The sequence below is a fragment of the Oncorhynchus keta genome, chromosome 29, assembly GCF_023373465.1.
Source record: "Oncorhynchus keta strain PuntledgeMale-10-30-2019 chromosome 29, Oket_V2, whole genome shotgun sequence".
Lineage (NCBI taxonomy): Eukaryota > Metazoa > Chordata > Actinopteri > Salmoniformes > Salmonidae > Oncorhynchus > Oncorhynchus keta.
In genome coordinates, this window is record NC_068449.1 from 18535369 (window position 1) to 18554325 (window position 18957).

At 42.4% G+C, this 18957-nt stretch overlaps 3 protein-coding genes across 7 annotated transcripts; 2 read left to right on the top strand and 1 right to left on the bottom strand.

Moving 5' to 3' along the window:
• Window positions 1-696: 696 nt before the first annotated feature.
• Window positions 697-5166, bottom strand: LOC118362381 (protein FAM167A-like). Its single transcript, XM_035742660.1, has 2 exons — window positions 4688-5166; window positions 697-3164 (listed from the first exon to the last, which is right to left on the bottom strand). The coding sequence occupies exons 1-2, from the start codon at window positions 5006-5008 to the stop codon at window positions 2901-2903; spliced, it is 585 nt and encodes a 194-aa protein (XP_035598553.1). The 5' UTR covers window positions 5009-5166; the 3' UTR covers window positions 697-2900.
• A 1714-nt stretch (window positions 5167-6880) lies between these two features.
• zgc:154055 (uncharacterized protein LOC556036 homolog) lies at window positions 6881-13065 on the top strand. Of its 5 annotated transcripts, none has more exons than XM_035742662.2 (11): window positions 6881-7340; window positions 7685-7768; window positions 8251-8359; window positions 8526-8651; window positions 9491-9661; window positions 10043-10260; window positions 10427-10588; window positions 11442-11583; window positions 11797-12017; window positions 12186-12337; window positions 12542-13065. In XM_035742662.2, exons 1-11 carry the CDS (start codon window positions 7156-7158, stop codon window positions 12634-12636), a joined length of 1665 nt encoding a protein of 554 aa, XP_035598555.1. In that variant the 5' UTR covers window positions 6881-7155; the 3' UTR covers window positions 12637-13065. The 5 variants fall into 5 exon arrangements, with proteins under 5 accessions (XP_035598555.1, XP_035598554.1, XP_035598559.1 ...); XM_035742661.2 differs by having other exon boundaries at window positions 6882-7340; window positions 9488-9661; XM_035742663.2 differs by having other exon boundaries at window positions 6883-7340; window positions 7685-7741; window positions 9488-9661.
• Window positions 13066-13157: 92 nt separating this feature from the next.
• LOC118362384 (L-threonine 3-dehydrogenase, mitochondrial-like) lies at window positions 13158-18662 on the top strand. Its single transcript, XM_035742667.2, has 9 exons — window positions 13158-13613; window positions 13877-14084; window positions 14834-14876; window positions 15062-15132; window positions 15521-15670; window positions 15773-15945; window positions 16270-16360; window positions 16459-16728; window positions 17025-18662. Exons 2-9 carry the CDS (start codon window positions 13892-13894, stop codon window positions 17168-17170), a joined length of 1137 nt encoding a protein of 378 aa, XP_035598560.1. The 5' UTR covers window positions 13158-13613; window positions 13877-13891; the 3' UTR covers window positions 17171-18662.
• The last annotated feature ends 295 nt before the right edge of the window (window positions 18663-18957 follow it).

Genomic DNA, 18957 nt, shown 5'->3' on the forward strand with positions numbered 1-18957 from the left:
TACGGGCCAGAGGAGAGATGCTGGGTTCCGGTGGAGGACGTGTTAGATCCTTCCATGTTATCAGAATTCCACCGTCTCCATCCGGATCGCCCTGCACCTCGCCCTCCGGGTCGTCCCCGAGGCCGGTGTCGACGCGCAGCTGGAGCCGCGCGTCGGGGGGGTACTGTCACGACTTCTGCCGAAGTCGTTGCCTCTCCTTGTTCCGGCGGTGCTCGGCGTTCGACGTCACCGGTCTTCTAGCCATCATTGATCCTTTTTTCATTTTCCATTGGTTTTGTCTTGTCTTCCCACACACCTGTTTTCAATCCCATTCATTACCTGTTGTGTATTTAACCCTCTGTTTCCCCTCATGTCTTTGTCAGAGATTGATTTGTTGTCAGTGTTGTGTGATTGTTTGTATAGGTGCGCGTCGGGTCTTCGTACCCATGTTTTCTTTGTTTGTACATTTATTGTTATGGAGCATACTCTTGGAACTTTATTAAAAGACTCCATATTTACACTCCATTTGACTCTCCTGTGCCTGACTTCCCTGCCACCTTTTACACCTATGCATGACAGACACACAATACAGTGTCACTATAGTTACTTGAGGGAGTTAAAGCTGCATGTATTTGATTGCAGACAAAGGAAATGAACTTGTGTAGGCCTTCCCTAGCCTGGAGGATAATTTAAAAAAATGCTGAAACAGTCAAGATATAACGTACTTAGGGCTATTAGTTTATTAACAGTGCATATGAGGGGAGTGAGGACATAGAAAACCATCTTAACTGTAGGGCAGTTGGTCTTTATGAAAAATGGAAACAGCATAGGTGAGAGACACAAGAAATAGAAGCCACATTACACAGGAAATGATATGAGGCTATCCAATGAAGGACCAGGCCTTAAGGTACTACCAGAGACCCTGTGTACCCTGTATTTATCCTGTCATTCATTACAATGGTTCCAATTGGCCTGGTTCTCTCTTTCTCCCTCTGTCTCACGTCATACATGAGGTAATCTCATAAACTAGTATATCACGTCTACTTCACACAGCTTGTATATGTACCCATTTTGTACAATAATTGATAACAACTCGACATGATTATGAACTCATCAATTTATACTTGTACCCCTTAAAGGCCCAGTGCAGTCAAAAATGTGAATTTTCTGTGTTTTAGTTATGTTTTCACACTATGAGGTTGGTATAATACTGTGAAATTGTGAAAATGATGACAACTGCCCTCATGGTGTAAGAACTGTTTGAAAAGACTTCCTGAGTGGCCTCATAGGATGGCGCACAATTGGCCCAGCGTCGTCCGGGTTAGGGGAGGGTTTGGCTGGTGGGGCTCTACCAATTGTTACTTAATTGTTAACCAAAATGTTTTTGGTATTGAGATTTTTAAAAATGGCTGCATTGGACCTTTAAGGGGTTTTCTGATCAATTAAGCCTATACCACATAATTTTAAAAAGATGAATGCCTGATGCAGTTGAAAGATGAAACTGTGCATTAATGGAATTTCAGGATGTGAAAGGTTACAGCTAAATGAGCACTCAGTGAGGTCACAGGTAATGACAGAGGTCATTTAACCAGTTCTCTAATGGATAGACAGACTGACAGACAAATTAAAAAAACATTATTTTCAATTTCAAGTTTGTTGCCTTTTTACATGTGAGTTAATAGCAAACAAAACAACTTTTAACAAGCATCTTGAAAGAACAGCTCTGTCTCCAATCATTTATATTTCCCTCATAGATTAAATGATAACCATAACATATTCCTGCATTATATAGGTGAAAACGCTGTACGTAAGGCACTTACAAATCTACATTTTGATGTATTACAAATTTGTAACAAAGTTTTAAACTTTTTAAGTTTTAAACTTTGTTGGGTAATATTCAGCAAACATTGATAAAAACCCACCAAATCCTGTTCAAAATGAACTCCCTCTTAATTTCCCCAAAGATACGTTCAGTTTCTCCTCCTATCTCTCTTCCTGAGAACAATATCTTTAAACACATCTAAACTCAACCCTGATAATCTGACACAACATTGTCAGATTGGACTGTGATCTGTCTTCATCTAATGGAAAACAAAATGCATGGAGTACATAGGACATAGCCTTCAATTATGTCATATCACTGAAGCCATGACCCCATGGAGGTCCTTGTTATTTTTGGTCCCTAAAGTGGTTAAACAATGCTGGAATGTGACCTCCAGCTTCCTGTGGACTGCTGTCTGGGACTCTGCCAACACAGAGGTGGGGGGCCTTCAACAGAGTTTGGGAACATGTCCCTAGTGATGTGACTAGTGTCTTATATATACTTGCTCCTGGGCTGGGGTTACAGTATGGAACTCAAGTTAGTGTGTGTTAGCGCTGTGATAGATTTTTCTTAATCTGAAGAAAGACAATTCCCCTTTGCAACTCTCAAGAGACATCTCTAGTTACAGTTGTGTTCACTATCATGGCAGTCTTATTCATTCTATCAGAGGGTCATCTTAACTATTGCTTTTGTACAGTGCAATATATCTGACACCATGCCGATCCAGACTCGCATCAGCTCCATCCCAGAACCACACCTCATCACTATCTTCCCTGTCTACTCTGTCCTATCAGTCAGCACCTTCCCTGAGGTACAGTAGAAAGGTGCTGCAATGGGATGGGTTTGTGTTTTGCCCTTACAGGGCTTTACTATGGAGGCCTATATCTATCTCTCTCAAGTCAGGGCTGGGGCACAAATCAAAGGAGTCATTTCCATTTCCTCCCACTTGGCTAATTACTGTCTGCACACTTTTCCAGCCATTCGTCTTCCCTCTCATGTCATAACAGAAACCTTTGCAGTGAAACACCCCTGATTACCCTGCGTAGATTAGACAGAGGTGTTAATTCAGCAAATCCATCCTCACAGGGTGGAATATGTTTTAACAGAGGGAGAAGCGTCGGAAGTTGATGTTCATCTTGGTGAGGCCAAGGTGTTTGAGGGGGGTGGAGAGGGCGAAGGCAGCCTTCATGGGGATGTCACAGAGCAGGTCAGACTCCTCACCACACTCCTTCAGCTCGTAGGTGGCGTCGTCCAGCATCTCCTTGTGGCGGTGACACACCTGCTCCACCTTCAGCCGGTGGATCTCCACACGCAGGCGGATCAGCTGCCGAGCCAGACGGTTGTCCTGGAAACGCATCTCCCTCTGAGGATGGCAGGCGGAAAGGAGAGAGATGAGAGAGAACGGTGAGAAATCAGTCATCAAATATAATATTCTAGCAATCGGACCCCAGGATTAGGTTTTTGCATATAGTGGGTGCTATTGATGTGTAATGATACTGACACAAGATCTATGTGAAAAAATACTTTGACTTTCTATTTGGGGATTTTTCAGCTCTGAAATGAACACAAGGTCCCTATTGTTTAAGCATGTTTGCATTATTTTGGATGCAAAGATAGCACAAAGTCATGCTCTAGTCAGATAAGCATTCAAGCAAAATTAAACAGTGAAAGCACAATTATTTCCCATAAATCTCTCCGTCACACAACAGTGGCATCTGGCACAGAGACTCTACGCTCTGGCACGTGTGCGTCATGAGGAAGCCAAACCAGTGTAACTACCTGGTAGTTACGTTTGCCAAATAGTTGCACTGCGTCTTATTCACACTGGTGGAAAAAGTACTAAAATGTCATACTTGAGTAAAAGTCTAAAAGTATCTGTTTTTTTTGTACTGAAGTACAGTGGTAGAAAAAGTATTCAATCGTAATACTTAAGTAAAAGTACAAAGTAAAAGTAAGTGCTATACACCCAATTCCTTATTTTAAGCAAACCAGGAGGCACGATTTTACTATAATTTTTAATTACGGACAGACATGGGCACACAAACACTCAGACATCATTTACAACCACAGTATTTGTGTTTAATGAGTCCGCCAGATCAGAGGCAGTTCTAACTGCTGTTGGTGGAAGAAGGTGAGGACCAAAGTGCAGCGTGGTAAGTGTTCATGATTATTTAATAGAACAGAACACTGAATGACAAAAACAACAAGAGAACTAAATTAAACCGAAACAGTTCTGTCTGGTGCAGACACAAAACAGAAAACAACTACCCACAAAACCCATGTGGGCAAGAGCTACCTAAGTATGGTTCTCAATCAGAGGCAACGATATACAGCTGTCCCTGATTGAGAACCATACCCGGCCAAAAACAAAGAAATACAAAAACATAGAAAAAGGAACATAGAATGCCCACGATGCCTAGTCACACCCTGACCTAACCAAAATAGAGAATAAAAGCTTCTCTATGGCCAGGGCGTGACAGCAGTAGGGATAACAAAGTGTTATATCGATAAGAGTGTCCTAATTTTGTCCTGGTTGAGCATTCTAAATGTAATAAGTACTTTTAGGTGTCACGGAAAATGTATGGAGTAAAAAGTACATTATTTTCTTTAGGAATGTAGGGGAGTAAAAGTAAAAGTTGTCGAAAATATAAATAGTAAAGTAAAGTACAGATACCCCCCAAAACGACTTAAGTAGTACTTTAAAGTATTTTTACTTAAGTACTTCACACCACTGCTTATTCATATGTACTATAATATTTTCGTTGTATTCTACATATCTAGGAAATGAAGAGATAGTGTAGCCTAATTAATTTCTAACATGTCCATGTACAAATAACCGTGTCAGAGTTGGAGAAAATTTCGGTATTCAAAAAAATGTGTGCTCACCAACTCTTTCCTAAGAAATTCCAACGCATCATTAATGGTATCGAAGCCACAGATGTTGCGGATGGTTAGATCTGAGTTCTCATCCCGAATAATTTCAGGCAAGAGCACATATTTCTCTGCAGTCTCTTGGCCATTTTTTGAATCATTCGGGTTCTCCTTCCATGGTTGGCTCTGCAAGCGCTCCTGCCATTCAAAGTATGATGGTCTGCGGGTTTGTAACTTTAGTTTTTCGGTAAGTGCTTTCACATTGTTCAAATCCTCAGCTTCTCCATCAGTATCTCCGTCGGGGTTATCATCACCTCCCAGCTCTTTAAAATCCATTGCAAGTGCTCTAGACGTTTAAAAAGGATCTCCGTAAAAAGACATTTCAGAGGCTGCAAAAAAGTTGGAATGAGTTATTCACAGAGCACGATGCCTCTTGAAGCACATGAAGTGTACTGTCACTGGGCTTGCCAGTTGTAGATTGGAGTGTACTGGTGATCCTTTATTTATAGAATGATAAGGAGAAGCGGAAGTGGCCTCCCATATCCATTATGGAGAAGAGGTGTAGTTCATGCAAGTAGCCTCCCTCATGTTATCCACCTGACCACACTAAGGTGAAATCAATAGTTTGCTGTGTCCACTTATGGCAGCACTCAGGTGCAGGTTCAAAGGTTTTGTATAATGTCCCCTCTAAATTCCTTAAACACTAAAATGGCAATGGGATGAAATTGATTTAGCCATATCTCTTAAACCTTTTATGTTAAAGACATGCTCCTGTATGTTAGCGACTAAAAAAGTATTTTTGAAAACTCCCGCTTTGGGCAGGATGTGTAGTTCATAAATGCATTATCGATGAGCAGACTTACTGTCTTACCTCAATTAGCCACAAAATCCCTAGTTTGAAAGCAACTGTTATCTCGAAGCTGTTTTCCCTACATTTCCCACCACCTGGGCCAGCCCATAGCAATTCCAGTTCTAGGAAATTAGCTTCAGCCTCTCACATTTGAGTGAAAGCTAGTGAGAGGCCTGTCCAGTGTTATCCAATAAGGTAGCAGTGTGGGCCCAATGGCTCAGTGGAAACAGCATAGAGAGAAAGAGAGTGAGAGCAATGACCTGGTGCACATATCTGCACATATGTGACATAGTATGCCATTTTTGGGACTACTTTTGTATCCTGAGTGCTACTTTCAGAACTACTGGTTAAAAAGTATACAAAAGTACCTGAGAATCATTATAAGATGGCTCCTCGATACATTTAGGGTTTATATGGAATGTTTGTAATTAAAAGATGTTATTTGATTAGATTTGATCAGATAATACTGTGATGTAGCCATTCCATGTTTAATAGGGCAGGTACAGGTAGATATACACAAACACCATGTAATTAGTTCATGGTCTTCCTGACAGACAAACTCCTTAGAAATCGGGATTGGAATGTCTTAATTTGAGGCAATGCCTCCATCTAGTGTTAATTTTCGAACACACTTCTGGTCAATTGCCCAATAATGCCCAATAATGGGCTGGAAAGATGGATGGGATAGCAATATGCTGCATGTTTTAGACAATATGATGATATATATATTTTTTTTAAATCAAAGACTAGGTCACACACAGGAAATGTAGGTCACACACAGGAAATGAGAAGGGTATTGCTTTAGGTTAGTGACTTGAAGTTACTAGAGGCGCATCTACTTGGTTGGAAGCAGAGGCTACTAAATCAAATCAATGAGTGATGTAAACTAACTAGTCTGGTACGGTTCAACAACAGTTTGAAAGAGACAGAAATCAGTCAGCAGCTGATTTCAGTCAAAAAATCTAGCATGTGATTTTTATACATACTCAACTCCAATGGTCTAGTGGTGAGGTTTGCTGTCTTTAGATTGTCAGTTCTTCAGGCGCCAGCAGGTACCAGGGCCCTGTGGATACGCTATAATGACTGACTAGATGCAGACGATACCATTATCTTATCATGAACTGGGTATGAATATGAACCGAGTATGAATTGTATGAACTTTTTTAGGCAAGATTATCTACAAAATGCAAACCCAATATTAGGCTACACACTAATAGGCATTTTGAAATGAATTGCCCCTGTATAGATAGGATCTTTAACTATGTGTTCTCTCACCACTGCTTTCAGGAAACGCTCACTTCCTTCTTTTGTAACCACAAGATGTTTTCACATTTTAGGGGCTGGTTGGAAAGCAGCCAAGTATGGCTTAAAGAGGTGTCCCCACGGGAAGGGTGGGTTAATGAGAAAACGAAAGGAAATAAAACACTTCACCTAGCTGTAGTTACAGCAAGCTACAGTCAACATTTGGACCGTGTCACGCCCCTTTTCCATGGGACAAGAATACGTGGTTTAATTTCAATAATTCAGATAAGTAGCCTAAACAAGATCCAGAAAAGGAAAATAAACTGAATACTTTTTCTGGCGCGCGCGACTTGGATCTCCCGTCCGTTTCTTGTCATCGTGCGCTGATGCGATGGAGTTTTCAGAGCACATAAAGACGGCGAACGTTGAAGATGTCGTTCTGAGACGGCCGTTTCATCCACCGATGCAAGGAACGTTATGTGTCACTGGCCACCACCTGCTCTTCTCTAACAGAGATGGAGACAGCTCGCGGCTGGTCTTGTTACTTCTCAGAAACATCGATGCCATAGAGAAAAGGTAAACGGAGTGAGGGCAATACGTGGCCCCTTTTTCAACTTTCAACATTTAAAGTATTTAAATGTCATATTCAAAGGTGTAATGATGGACCATATAGCCTTATACAGAACTGCTGCCATATTGCCTTAACCCCATATTTCAATGTGCTGACAGCCAATTGTCACATTGGGGGAAACTAATAGTTACTAATAAAGTGTTTAACATGTTAACATTTTCCCAGCCTTCATCAGTCTGAATGTTGGGTCAGGGTGCCTGTGTAGCCTGTTAATAAACATGTCTCACTAACCCATCTTGCTGTCTCTCTCCCTCCATCCTTCTCGCTGTCTCTCTCCCTCCATGCCCAGTGTGGAAAACCTGTTGGGCTATTCCAGTCTCTTCTCTAGTACAGGCCAGAGTCAAAGGTTTGACATAAGTGTGACACGTTGCGTGTGAGTCTGTGTGTGTTTGTGCGTTTTGCAGTGTGCTGCTATCCAGTGTGCAGCACTGTGCGAAAATAACAGGATTCTGATTCTGATGCTGCATGAATAATAACCAATCCCACCTTCGCTCAAGCTCTGTCTCACATGCCATCTCTTTGAATCCTCTCCATATGCTTTGTGTCATGAACTGCGAAGAACCAAATGCAGGAATTTCAGTGCTCATTTACTACAGTTATGAATCTGGTTCAGACAGTACATTTGGGGGCGTAGTGCAGACAAAGATTTGATATGGAGGGGAAATGCAGGCCTCACATCCTTTCTCTGAGAGAATCTCCACTCCCACCAGCTGGTTGGGTTGGACTTGCTTTTTTGAATGTTTTTTTTTTGGAGGGGAGGCAGCCTAGATCATGGAACCCTGAGGGGGAGTGTTGAGGGTAATATGTGGGGTTGGACAGAAGCCCTATAATGATGTGTGTGTATTTCATATGAAGGCCTTCTGTGTCCTCTGGAACAATCACCCTCAAGTGTAAGGACCTGTGTGTTCTGCAGCTGGACATTCCAGGCATGGAGGAGTGCCTGAACATTGCCCGTTCCATTGAGGTACAGTAGCAGGGTGGTAGAATACACACAGGCTGTACATACATACCCAGCATGTAAAAACTAGTATTACAGTCATAAAGGTTAGACAACATTACAATTAGTGTTTTGCTTTTTGTTTTGACTAGTCAGTAACTTTTTGCCTCTTTCTCTTTCTCTCTCTCTCTAGTATCTCTCTTCTCTGGACATTGTGTCCGATATGTATCCATTCTTCTACAGACCGCTTAAACTCAGTCTGCAGGACCAGTGGGGCCTCTCATCGCCTGAAAAGAACTACGCTCAAATGGAGGAGCTAGTGAGTGCAGCACAAACACACACACACATATGTCCTGTTGTTTTAGAGTAAATGCAACAATCAGAGCTAATCATCACAAACATTAAGAGTATACAAAACATCCATGACATAGACTGACCAGGTGAATCCAGATGAACGCTATGATCCGTTATTGATGCCACTTATTAAATCCACTTCAATCAGTGTAGATGAAGGGGAGGAGACAGGTTAAAGAAGGATTTTTATGCCTTGAGACAATTGAGACATGGATTGTGTATGTGTGCCATTCAAGAGGGTGAATGGGCAAGACAAAAGATTTAAGTGCGTTTGAACGGGTTATGGTAGCAGGTGCCAGGCGCACCGGTTTGTGTCAAGAACTGTAACGCTGCTGGGTTTTTCACTGGGGATACCAAACGGAAGGGTCAAGATTCAGATAAATCAATCCTGCTGAGGCCGCAATACCAGCCCTGCAGCCGATTACATGTGGTTCCACTTACTGCATTATGACTGTGTAAACAATACATGTGAGAAACGACATGAATCCATGCTCATATATATATATATTAGTCAGCTTCCTGTGGAGCCCTTGTCATGGGGAATTTACACTAGTTCTAAAACACATAACCTGGGGATCGCTATGTCAAGAGACCCTATTAGAATCAAGATAGTGGGTGTAGGCACTGTTATAAGAAATCATACTATTTAAAACCAAAAAGGGTTCAATGGCTCGCTTCATATATGGCCCTCAAAAAGGTTATTTACACTGTAGAACTGCAAATCACCCTTATTTTTAGCAGTGACCAATATGTACCTATTGATCTGTGTTGTGTCTTCCTATCTTCTCTCCTTCTCTGCAGCAGGACAGGTGGAGACTGAGTCATGTGAACAAGGACTACTCTGTGTGTCCCTCCTACCCCCCTGCTGTTATTGTCCCTCACTCCATAGACGATGAGACATTGGTGAAGGTGGCCAAGTTCAGACAAGGGGGCCGCTTCCCTGTCCTCTGTTATTACCACAGGAAAAATGGCATGGTGAGATACGCATGGATCCACACATATGGACTTAGTCACACACACAAATACTTTTATGTCACTACAATGTACAGTAATTAATGTTGTTTGACATTAGATGTTTTTTTAAATAATGTTTTATTTATTTAAATAGGCAAGTCAGTTAAGAACAAATTCTTATTTTACAATAATGGCCTACCCCAGCCAAACCCTCCCCTAACCCGGACGACGCTGGCCCAATTGTGCGCCACCCTAAGGGACTCCCGATCACGGCCGGTTGTGATACAGCCTGGGATCAAACCAGGGTCTGTAGTGACGCTTCTAGCACTGAGATGCAGTGCCTTAGAACTCTGTGCCACTCGGGAACCCTTCTTTATCAAATAGCAAAATTGTGTTTCCCAGGTCATCATGCGCAGCAGCCAACCCCTGACAGGAGCCAATAGGAAGCGCTGCAGAGAGGATGAGCTCCTCCTCCAGGCGGTGATTCACGGCTCTGGGCTGGGTTACATCATTGATACCCGCTCCAACCAACAGGCTCAGCAGGCCAGGATGACAGGGGGCGGGTTTGAATCTAAATCTAGCTACAGTTGCTGGAAGAGACTGCATCGTCAACTGGAAAGGTGTCTGTCTGTGTGTTTGCCTGTTGTGTGTGAGTTTTTTTTCATTTGTTTGTGGTTACGTATGTCTAACCTAGTTGCCAGGGTGTTTCTGCTTTAACCAACCCCTTTTTTGGAGCTCTATGCCTGTTGACTGAATAGTTATATTTGTGTGTGTGTGTGTGTCCAGGGGGAAGGTGCTCCAGGAGAGTCTGATAAAGTTGGTGGAGGCTTGTGGGGATCACTCCCACAGTGTGGATCGCTGGCTCAGCAAGCTGGAGAACTCCAAATGGCTCTCTCACGTCCACACTGCCCTGGCCACAGCAGGCCTACTGGCAGAGTGTGTGGAGAGGTAGATGTGCACTCTACTCTCATAACCCTAAATGTAATGTTTTCAGAATGGGACGGTAGGTGGCCCAGTAGTTGGGGTGGTAGGTAGCCCAGTGGTTAGAGCGTTGGGCCAGTAACCGAAAGGTTGGGAGATCGAATCCCCGAGCAGACAAGGTAAAAAGCTGTCGTTTTGCCCCTAAACAAGGCAGTTAACCCACTGCTCCTAGGCCGTCATTGTAAATAAGAATTTGTTCTTAACTGACTTGCTTGGTTAAATGTTAAAATAATCGTACATCATCGTGTAACGGGCTGCTCCAAGATGCCGCCGAATGAGAAGACGAATATGGAGTGGGCTTTTAGTCCGACTCAGGAGATGTGCATACCATCCAGCGCTTCTGAGTATATTACTCACTAATGTTCAATCCCTGGACAATAAAGTAAACATGCTCAGGGCAAGGATCTTCTTCCAGAGAGACATCAGGGAGTTGTAACATACTCTTTCACGGAATCATTGCTCTTTCCGGATATAATGTCCCCGTCCATACGGCCAGCAGGGTTCTCGTGCGGACAGGAAGAAAGGACTCTCCGGGAAAAGGAAATGCTCTTGTGTATGTTTCATAATTAACTACTAGTGGTGTTTTGTTCTCCCGATCTGGAATACCACACTATCAAATGCCGATGGCATTGCATTCTGAAAGAATTCTTGAAAATTTGATTTGAACACTGCTGCATAGTGTTACACTGAGTCATAATGCGTGTTGTTTTGCTTTTTGTTTTTATTGCTGATGTGATGTTTTGTTTCCTGTATTGTGTAATGTCTTGTTTACGTGTAACATTGTTCTATGTTATGTAACCCTCTATGGTGCTCTGGCCAGGGATGGCCACTCTGTTCTAGTCCATGGCTCAGAGGGCACAGATGCCACCCTTCTGGTGAGCTCTTTGGCCCAGCTCATCCTGGACCCCAACACACGCACACTGGACGGCTTCCTGGGCCTCCTAGAGAGGGAGTGGCTACTGGTGAGACCCCTAAAATAGTCACACGCTACCTCCTTATGTTACAACTACCCTCATATACTGTAGATTGAGAGCTGGTAATGTGTACATTAGTCCAGTGTACATTCAATGGCTAACTAGCTATACTAGCTGAAGCTGTGTGTATGTTTTTATCTTAGTGTGTGTGTGCTATTTGATCTGTTGAGGTGTGTGTGTGTGTGTACTCCCTTTCCACAGGCAGGTCACCCGTTCCAGCAGCGCTGTGCCCACTCAGCCTACTCCCACGCCCGTCTGAGGCTGGAGGCTCCAGTGTTCGTGCTGCTGCTGGACTGTGTGTGGCAGCTGGCCCGACAGTTCCCTCTGGCCATGGGCTTTTCTGAGCCTCTGCTGCTGCGTCTGGCCATGGAGGTCTACTCCTCAGACTATGGCACATTCCTCTGCAACAGTGACCAGGAGAGGTGAGACATTCATGCTTTGTCCAGACTGTCCTTAAATCTACAGTCATTGTCTACGAGTTTAGTGTATCTGCACTAAATACACATCCGTCTGTCCATCTGTCTGTACCTTTCTCTTACTCTTCATCTCTCTCTCTCTCTCTCTCTCACTCTTTCTTTCGCTCTCATCAGGTGTGCTGCAGGGGTGAAGGAGAGAACCCACTGTCTGTTCCAGTTCCTCCTGAAGCCCAGTGAGAGGGAGCATTATTCTAACCCCCTGTATGAGCCCACTGAGCTGGCCATCTGGCCCTCCATTCAGCCACAGTCCCTGCAGCTCTGGAGAGGTGAGTTAGTAACACAGGCAGATCTGAGTCTGCTCTCCCTTACTGCAGCCCTCTGACATACAGTATGCTAAATGTTGTATGGGTGAATTTTAATATGTATTACATTAATTTCTTAATCGATGAGTAATAAGCAATTAAATGGTAGATCATGTAAATAAATAAATGTATTTACTACCAAGATTCCTCTGTCTGGATGTGTATCAGGTCTGTTCCTGCGTTGGACCCAACATGCTGTGCACCTAGAGAAGGCTCAGGAGGAGTTGCGGAACCTTGTCATTGAGTGCCGTGGGGCAAGTTGAAAACACTGATAAAGTGGGGTCGAAAAATACAGTGACACACTGGACTGATGGAACACACAGTGACACTCATCCTGGTTGATTGACTGTTGAGGAAGCGAACAGATAAATACTTTTTTTGTGAGACAATTATGCTCCTATGGACATGAATTAGATAGGTATTCATCCATCCCGAAGAATATCAAATTGCATCGCATACTGTGAAAGTTCCTCACTCTTAAATACTTTTCTCTCATGGTGACATGCATATATTTTGTATCTACCTTTTTTATAGCGTTTTCACTGCAAGTCCATTTAAAAAAAATAATGTATTGTGTATTTTTATTTTCTACCTACAAACACTTCACATTTTAGCATTGTTTTGAATAATTTGATACATGTCAAGGTACTCAATATGCAAACGTTTTATTAAAAGGAATGTAATTTATTGCATAGCTTATTTCTTGCCAACATTTATAGTGTGATGATCCACCCCAAGAACCCTGGGACTAATGTGATGTGCTTTTAAATGTAGCCTACCCCCCCCCACACACACACTCTGACGTAAGCCTCTACACTGCAGCCCTGTTCAACATTGCAACAATACAAATCCCCTGTGAGCAGGTAGTCAGCATGTTTGCCCACATGTTGGCCCTATAGCGTAGCAGGCTGGATATTGTAGTAATTTACAATTGAGTCGTGACCTCTCGCGTTCTTACATCATAACGAGGAAAACCACGTATCCCAGCATGACTTTCTTCAGCCATTTAGTTACCCAATGGATGCTCGGTGCGCTTATTCAGTGACCAATCGGGGGGTAGCCTAATCTTTTAATTCTAAGAGTTAAATACCACGAAAAACGTTTTATCAGCGCGATTTACATCAATTACTTTATTAGCCTAGTGTGGGAAGCGCTTGTGCGATCTGCAAAGCTTCATTTTGGTCAACAAGTGGTTGGCTCGATCAACAGAGACAGATTCCAGGTTTTTGTCAGCACACAGGTAAAATGTTTTCTATGAATTCTTCTGATACATAACGCGTGGTGTTCCAGTCAATACGAACACTATAAAGTTTATGTTTTAAATTAAACAACAATGTTACATAACTAACTTATTGGCCTAAACCTAACATGGTCAATTTACATAAATCCGTAGAGTGAATAGTGTCTATAACCTACGTGGTGTAATTTCCTACTGAAAAAGATTGATTTGACGGATGAAATTGATAACATAGCCTCTTGTCTTTGATCGAACTTTTTCCTCAGGGGCAGCAGCTCGACATGCTATCGGGTATGCGGGTCTGTGTGCCCTCCGCTGCAGCTCTATTCAGCTCGTTGTGCCATGGCTGTCGCAGCTGGGCACGTAGTTTGTCATTCCGGGGTTTTAGTTGGTCGCCCCGAAAGATCAGCCGGTGGAACAGTCAAGATTCCATTGACCTACCTCCTGCGGAGAACCCACGAATTCTCATCACAGGTTAAACCATTTTTAAAATTGTATTTAAAACAAATCTCAAATAGCAAATAACACTTTATGGACTATAGGCTATATATGCTTTATATGTGTTTATAATCTCCAACCGACACAGCCAGAAGATGACTGGCCACCCCTCAGATCCTGGTTCCTCTCTAGTTTCTTCCTAGGTTCCTGCTTTTCTATGGAGTTTTTCCTATCCACCGTGCTTCTATATCTGCATAGCTTGCTGTTTGGGGTTTTAGCCTGGGTTTCTGTTTAAGCACTTTGTGACATCTGCTGATGTAAAAATGGCTTTATAAATACATTTGATTTGTTTATGAAAATATAACCATTTGTTTAAATGTTTAACAGTAATGGCATGTTGTCAATCTCGTTTTTGTCATTTAGATTTGTGTTCACTGTTTAGTAAGTGGCAATCCTATTTTCCCTCACTACAATAGGCTGTGAGCAGACTGTGCTAGGGACAAAAAGGCCCCAGCGAGTGACCACTGGCAGAATAATAGCTTGAGGACAGTTTTTGTCTGTAGGCTACATAAAGCTTTGGTGAAAACAAAAAAAGGTCACAGCCTGGTTTGGAGCAGAATATGAAAAAACATCCAGACCAATTTTTTCTGATATTGTATACAAGAAACACATTTTCACCCATATATTCTCAATTTTGAGACCTTTTGAGCAAATACAAATTAACAATTGAGATTATGTGTTTTATTAATTCTGCATTGTATTATTTATTTTCTCTTCATGAAAAGGTGGCCTTGGACAGTTAGGTGTGGGGCTTGCAGAAATCCTGAGGTGAGAAAAAACTAAAGAGCAATCTTTTCTTCAAAGGGTAAGAGATATTGATAGCCTGAATCTTCCCCAGATTGTATAATTCTCATTTAACATCTACAAATAGATAGTTTGGATTCTGGGGTTCACTCCAGTTAAATTCAGGAATGAACTGAAATTGCAGAAATGAATTGAATATCAATGTGTAGGAAACAGTACGGAACAGAAAACGTTATCCTATCGGATATCAAGAAGCCTCCACCAGAAGTGTGCAGAAGTGGTACGTTTTCATTGTTGGACTGATCAACAATTCTCTCTTGATCTCTATACCATGCACATCTCCATACTGTGCTTATAATATCCTCTTATTTTCTGCATAAAAGAACATGTCTCCTACCTTAGGTTTCCTAAGCATTTCAACTCAAAATACGGATAATAAACTGTATTAAAAATTAAGTTCACTCTCTCGATATATATATCCAACAATGGGTAAACCTGAAATGTTGGTTTGGTTTACCCATTACAATTTTGGGAAAAAATATAGTGTACAACTTTCTTTATTTTTATACAGTTTGTTCTCTGTTAGTGAGCACCTTTACAAAATAACTAATCCTATTTTAGTCTCAAAGGCTTATCAAACTCTTTGTCGCTCTTCTCCTCTCCCTCAGGCCCGTTTGTGTATGCTGACGTGTTGGACTATAAGAACCTCAGAGAGTTGGTGGTGAATAACCGCATCACCTGGCTGGTGCATTACAGCGCTCTACTCAGTGTTGTGGGAGAGGCAAATGTGGCCCTGGCACGCAAGATCAATATCACAGGTCAGCTTTAGGATCACACACACACACACTACCACAGTATCCAGGGTACCACCCCTTTTGTATGTTTTTGTCTAAAGATTCTCTCTTTGCTGTGCTTTCTAGGGCTTCATAATGTGCTGGACCTGGCTCTAGAGAGCTGTTTACGTCTCTTTGTCCCCAGCACCATCGGAGCCTTTGGCCCTTCTTCTCCCCGTGACCCTGCACCTGACCTGTGTGTCCAGAGGCCTCGCACCATTTATGGGGTTTCCAAAGTGCATGGCGAACTGATGGGGGAGGTGTGACCTGTTATGTTCACACATACAAACATACATACTGTACATGCCCACACAAACAGTCGTAGATGCAGTCATAATGCAACGACATCGCTGTCTAATGTACACTCCTGCACGCATGCACACACACACACAACCTGCTGGTCCTCTCTTATAGACAGAGGAATCTAGAAAGAAAAGTGAGATCATTTGCCATTTATCTTTGTCAGAGAGAGTAAGTAAATTCATGAACACAGCAGATAGGGCAGATTAAGAAAAGTATGCTGCAGAAATATGCGTTTGCTGGTTATTTGCTGTACCTTCGATTGTGTTAAATCTCTCTATTAGTATCTTCATCACAAGTATGGACTGGACTTCCGCTGCCTACGCTATCCTGGCGTCATCTCAGCTAACACACAGCCTGGGGGAGGAACAACAGGTAACCCATATTTATAATTTAATCATTTATTAAAGTATTAATGTTACCATTATATGGATATATTCCAATACATTGTGTACATTTTTGCCCTCCCATAGACTATGCTGTCCAGATTTTTCACGATGCCCTCAGCACGGGTCACCACGAGTGCTATTTACGCGCTGACACGCGTCTGCCGATGATGCATGTTGGTGACTGCCACCGTGCGACTGTGGAGTTCATGCAGGCCCCGGAATGCCAACTGTCGCTGCGCACATACAACATCGATGCCATGAGTTTCACCCCTGAGGAAGTGGCCACGGAAATCCGCAAGCACCTGCCCCACCTCAAGGTCACCTATAACCCTGACTCTGTCCGCCAGACAATTGGTATGTTCATTGTTCAGCCTAATGGTGTGTCTGACATTCTGTGTCGTGTTATTGAACTTCAAGATGTATCATTTGAAATAAGCCATAGCAGAAGTATATGGAAAGTTTTCTCCTTCATAGTGTATAGAATAGATATAAATAAATACATTGTATTTTTCTAGTATTATTAAATATTGAAAGCCTTGCATGTTCATTTTTCACACGGTCACCAGTCATGAATGATCTATTATCTCATCATACAGTCTTAAGTTGTGATATGTAAAAACTCTTGACCTTGATTGTCCCCTGATGTGCAGCGGACAGCTGGCCGGTGAGGTTTGATGACTCCAACGCACGGAGAGATTGGGGCTGGAAGTCGACATATGGGCTTGAGGAGCTCGTCTCAGACATGCTGAGCTCCATCCGTAACAAGAGGACCAACGCCGGACTGCCAGTCAGCTAGCAGGTCCCGCCCACAGAGAGTGACTTACCAATCACTATTCCCTTAAGTCCGCTTCAGCCTGGGTCTGCCTATCACAACAGACCCTCTTTCCTTAGCATCATCTCCAAACCAGGACTCTTCTGTAAATCAGGATAACATTACACCAATAAACCAGGGACTATTTTCAAACCTGTCATCTTCAGCCAGAACCACTCAACTTTCCACAACAGTGGGCACTGACACCACAGACACACACACCCCCCCCCACACACACACACACACACACACACACACACACAAACACACACACACACACACACACACACACACACACACACACACACACACACACACACACACACACACACACACACACACACACACACACACACACACACACACATAAGTAAGAGGCAACAAGCACCCTCTCATAATAGCAGCTTTACTCTTTTCAGGGAACCATACTGTCAACCATTCTCTTATGTTGTGACTGTCTTCAGTTTCTGTTTTAAATGTGATAGAGAATTTTAATATCATAGCAGGTTTAACATAGGCCTTAAACGTCTGGGGGAAATAGGCTTCAGGCAAATTATTTTACATATAGTTAGTCATAACCCTACCTTCAGTTTCCAGTATCTCAAGGGGTTTAATTTACATTTTACATTTACAGTACGTCATTTAGCAGACAGTCTTATCCAGAGCGATTTACAGTTAGTGCATTCATCTTAACATAGCTAGGGGAGACAACCACATGTCATAGTAAGTACATTTTTCCTTAATAAAGAAGTTATCAGCAAAGTTAGTGCTAATAGGAAATGTTCCTCCTGGCCTGCTGTATTAGGGTAGTATAGAGGGCACAGTGATTTCCTTCCTGGCCTGCTGTATTAGGGTAGTATAGAGGGCACAGTGATTTCCTTCCTGGCCTGCTGTATTAGGGTAGTATAGAGGGCACAGTGATTTCCTTCCTTGCCTGCTGTATTAGGGTAGTATAGAGGGCACAGTGATTTCCTTCCTGGCCTGATGTATTAGGGTAGTATAGAGGGCACAGTGATTTCCTTCCTGGCCTGCTGTATTAGGGTAGTATAGAGGGCACAGTGATTTCCTTCCTGGCCTGCTGCGTTAGGGTAATATAGAGGGCACAGTGATTTCCTTCCTGGCCTGCTGTGTTAGGGTAATATAGAGGGCACAGTGATTTCCTTCCTGGCCTGCTGCGTTAGGGTAATATAGAGGGAACAGTGAAATGACACAGGAGCAGTGAGAGATACAGGGACAACTATCAGAAGAAATAGAAATTCCACAACGTTTACAAAAGGCCTGCCTTTACAACACAACTTCAGTACATTTTCAAACATCTCCACATTTCTTTACAGTCAGTGTGATTTTGGGTACCAAATAAATTCAGAATTGAAGCCTTATTTTTAATTGACAACTAATTAGAAATATATTTGTGAGTAATGAACAAAATTGCAGTGTACTTTTGATCATAAATTGAATAAATCTCTTAATTTGCTCATTCTGTTGTTTTGTTATTTGCTTTCAGGTTATTTATTATGGTAGTAGGCTAACTGGTGAACCTACTGTGTGTTACTGAACATAATATCTAGTCCTATATCATTCTGAAATACATATTAGGGTTTCATAAATCTATCAATAAGTTGGACTGAAATTCAAATAAATAATTTGTGCAAAAGATACATAGGCCTACAGTTGATTGAGAGCGAATGTTGCCTACAGTATCAGCAAATATTTGTATTACTAACTCAAGATAGACCAGAGTATGTCGTTTTCAATGGGAGCAAGTGAATCAC

What these genes read in the sequence shown, in the direction of transcription:
- LOC118362384 (XM_035742667.2), top strand. Translation starts at nt 13,892, where the DNA reads ATGCTATCGGGTATGCGGGTCTGTGTGCCCTCCGCTGCAGCTCTATTC. An exon ending in GGGCTTGCAGAAATCCTGAG is followed by an intron (nt 14,877 to 15,061) that starts GTGAGAAAAAAC and finishes ATCAATGTGTAG; the next exon opens with GAAACAGTACGGAACAGAAA. An exon ending in ACCAGAAGTGTGCAGAAGTG is followed by an intron (nt 15,133 to 15,520) that starts GTACGTTTTCAT and finishes CCTCTCCCTCAG; the next exon opens with GCCCGTTTGTGTATGCTGAC.
- zgc:154055 (XM_035742661.2), top strand. Translation starts at nt 7,156, where the DNA reads ATGGAGTTTTCAGAGCACATAAAGACGGCGAACGTTGAAGATGTCGTT. An exon ending in ACATTGCCCGTTCCATTGAG is followed by an intron (nt 8,360 to 8,525) that starts GTACAGTAGCAG and finishes CTCTCTCTCTAG; the next exon opens with TATCTCTCTTCTCTGGACAT. An exon ending in TGCAACAGTGACCAGGAGAG is followed by an intron (nt 12,018 to 12,185) that starts GTGAGACATTCA and finishes CGCTCTCATCAG; the next exon opens with GTGTGCTGCAGGGGTGAAGG.
- LOC118362381 (XM_035742660.1), bottom strand. Translation starts at nt 5,008, where the DNA reads ATGGATTTTAAAGAGCTGGGAGGTGATGATAACCCCGACGGAGATACT. An exon ending in AATTTCTTAGGAAAGAGTTG is followed by an intron (nt 3,165 to 4,687) that starts GTGAGCACACAT and finishes TGCCATCCTCAG; the next exon opens with AGGGAGATGCGTTTCCAGGA.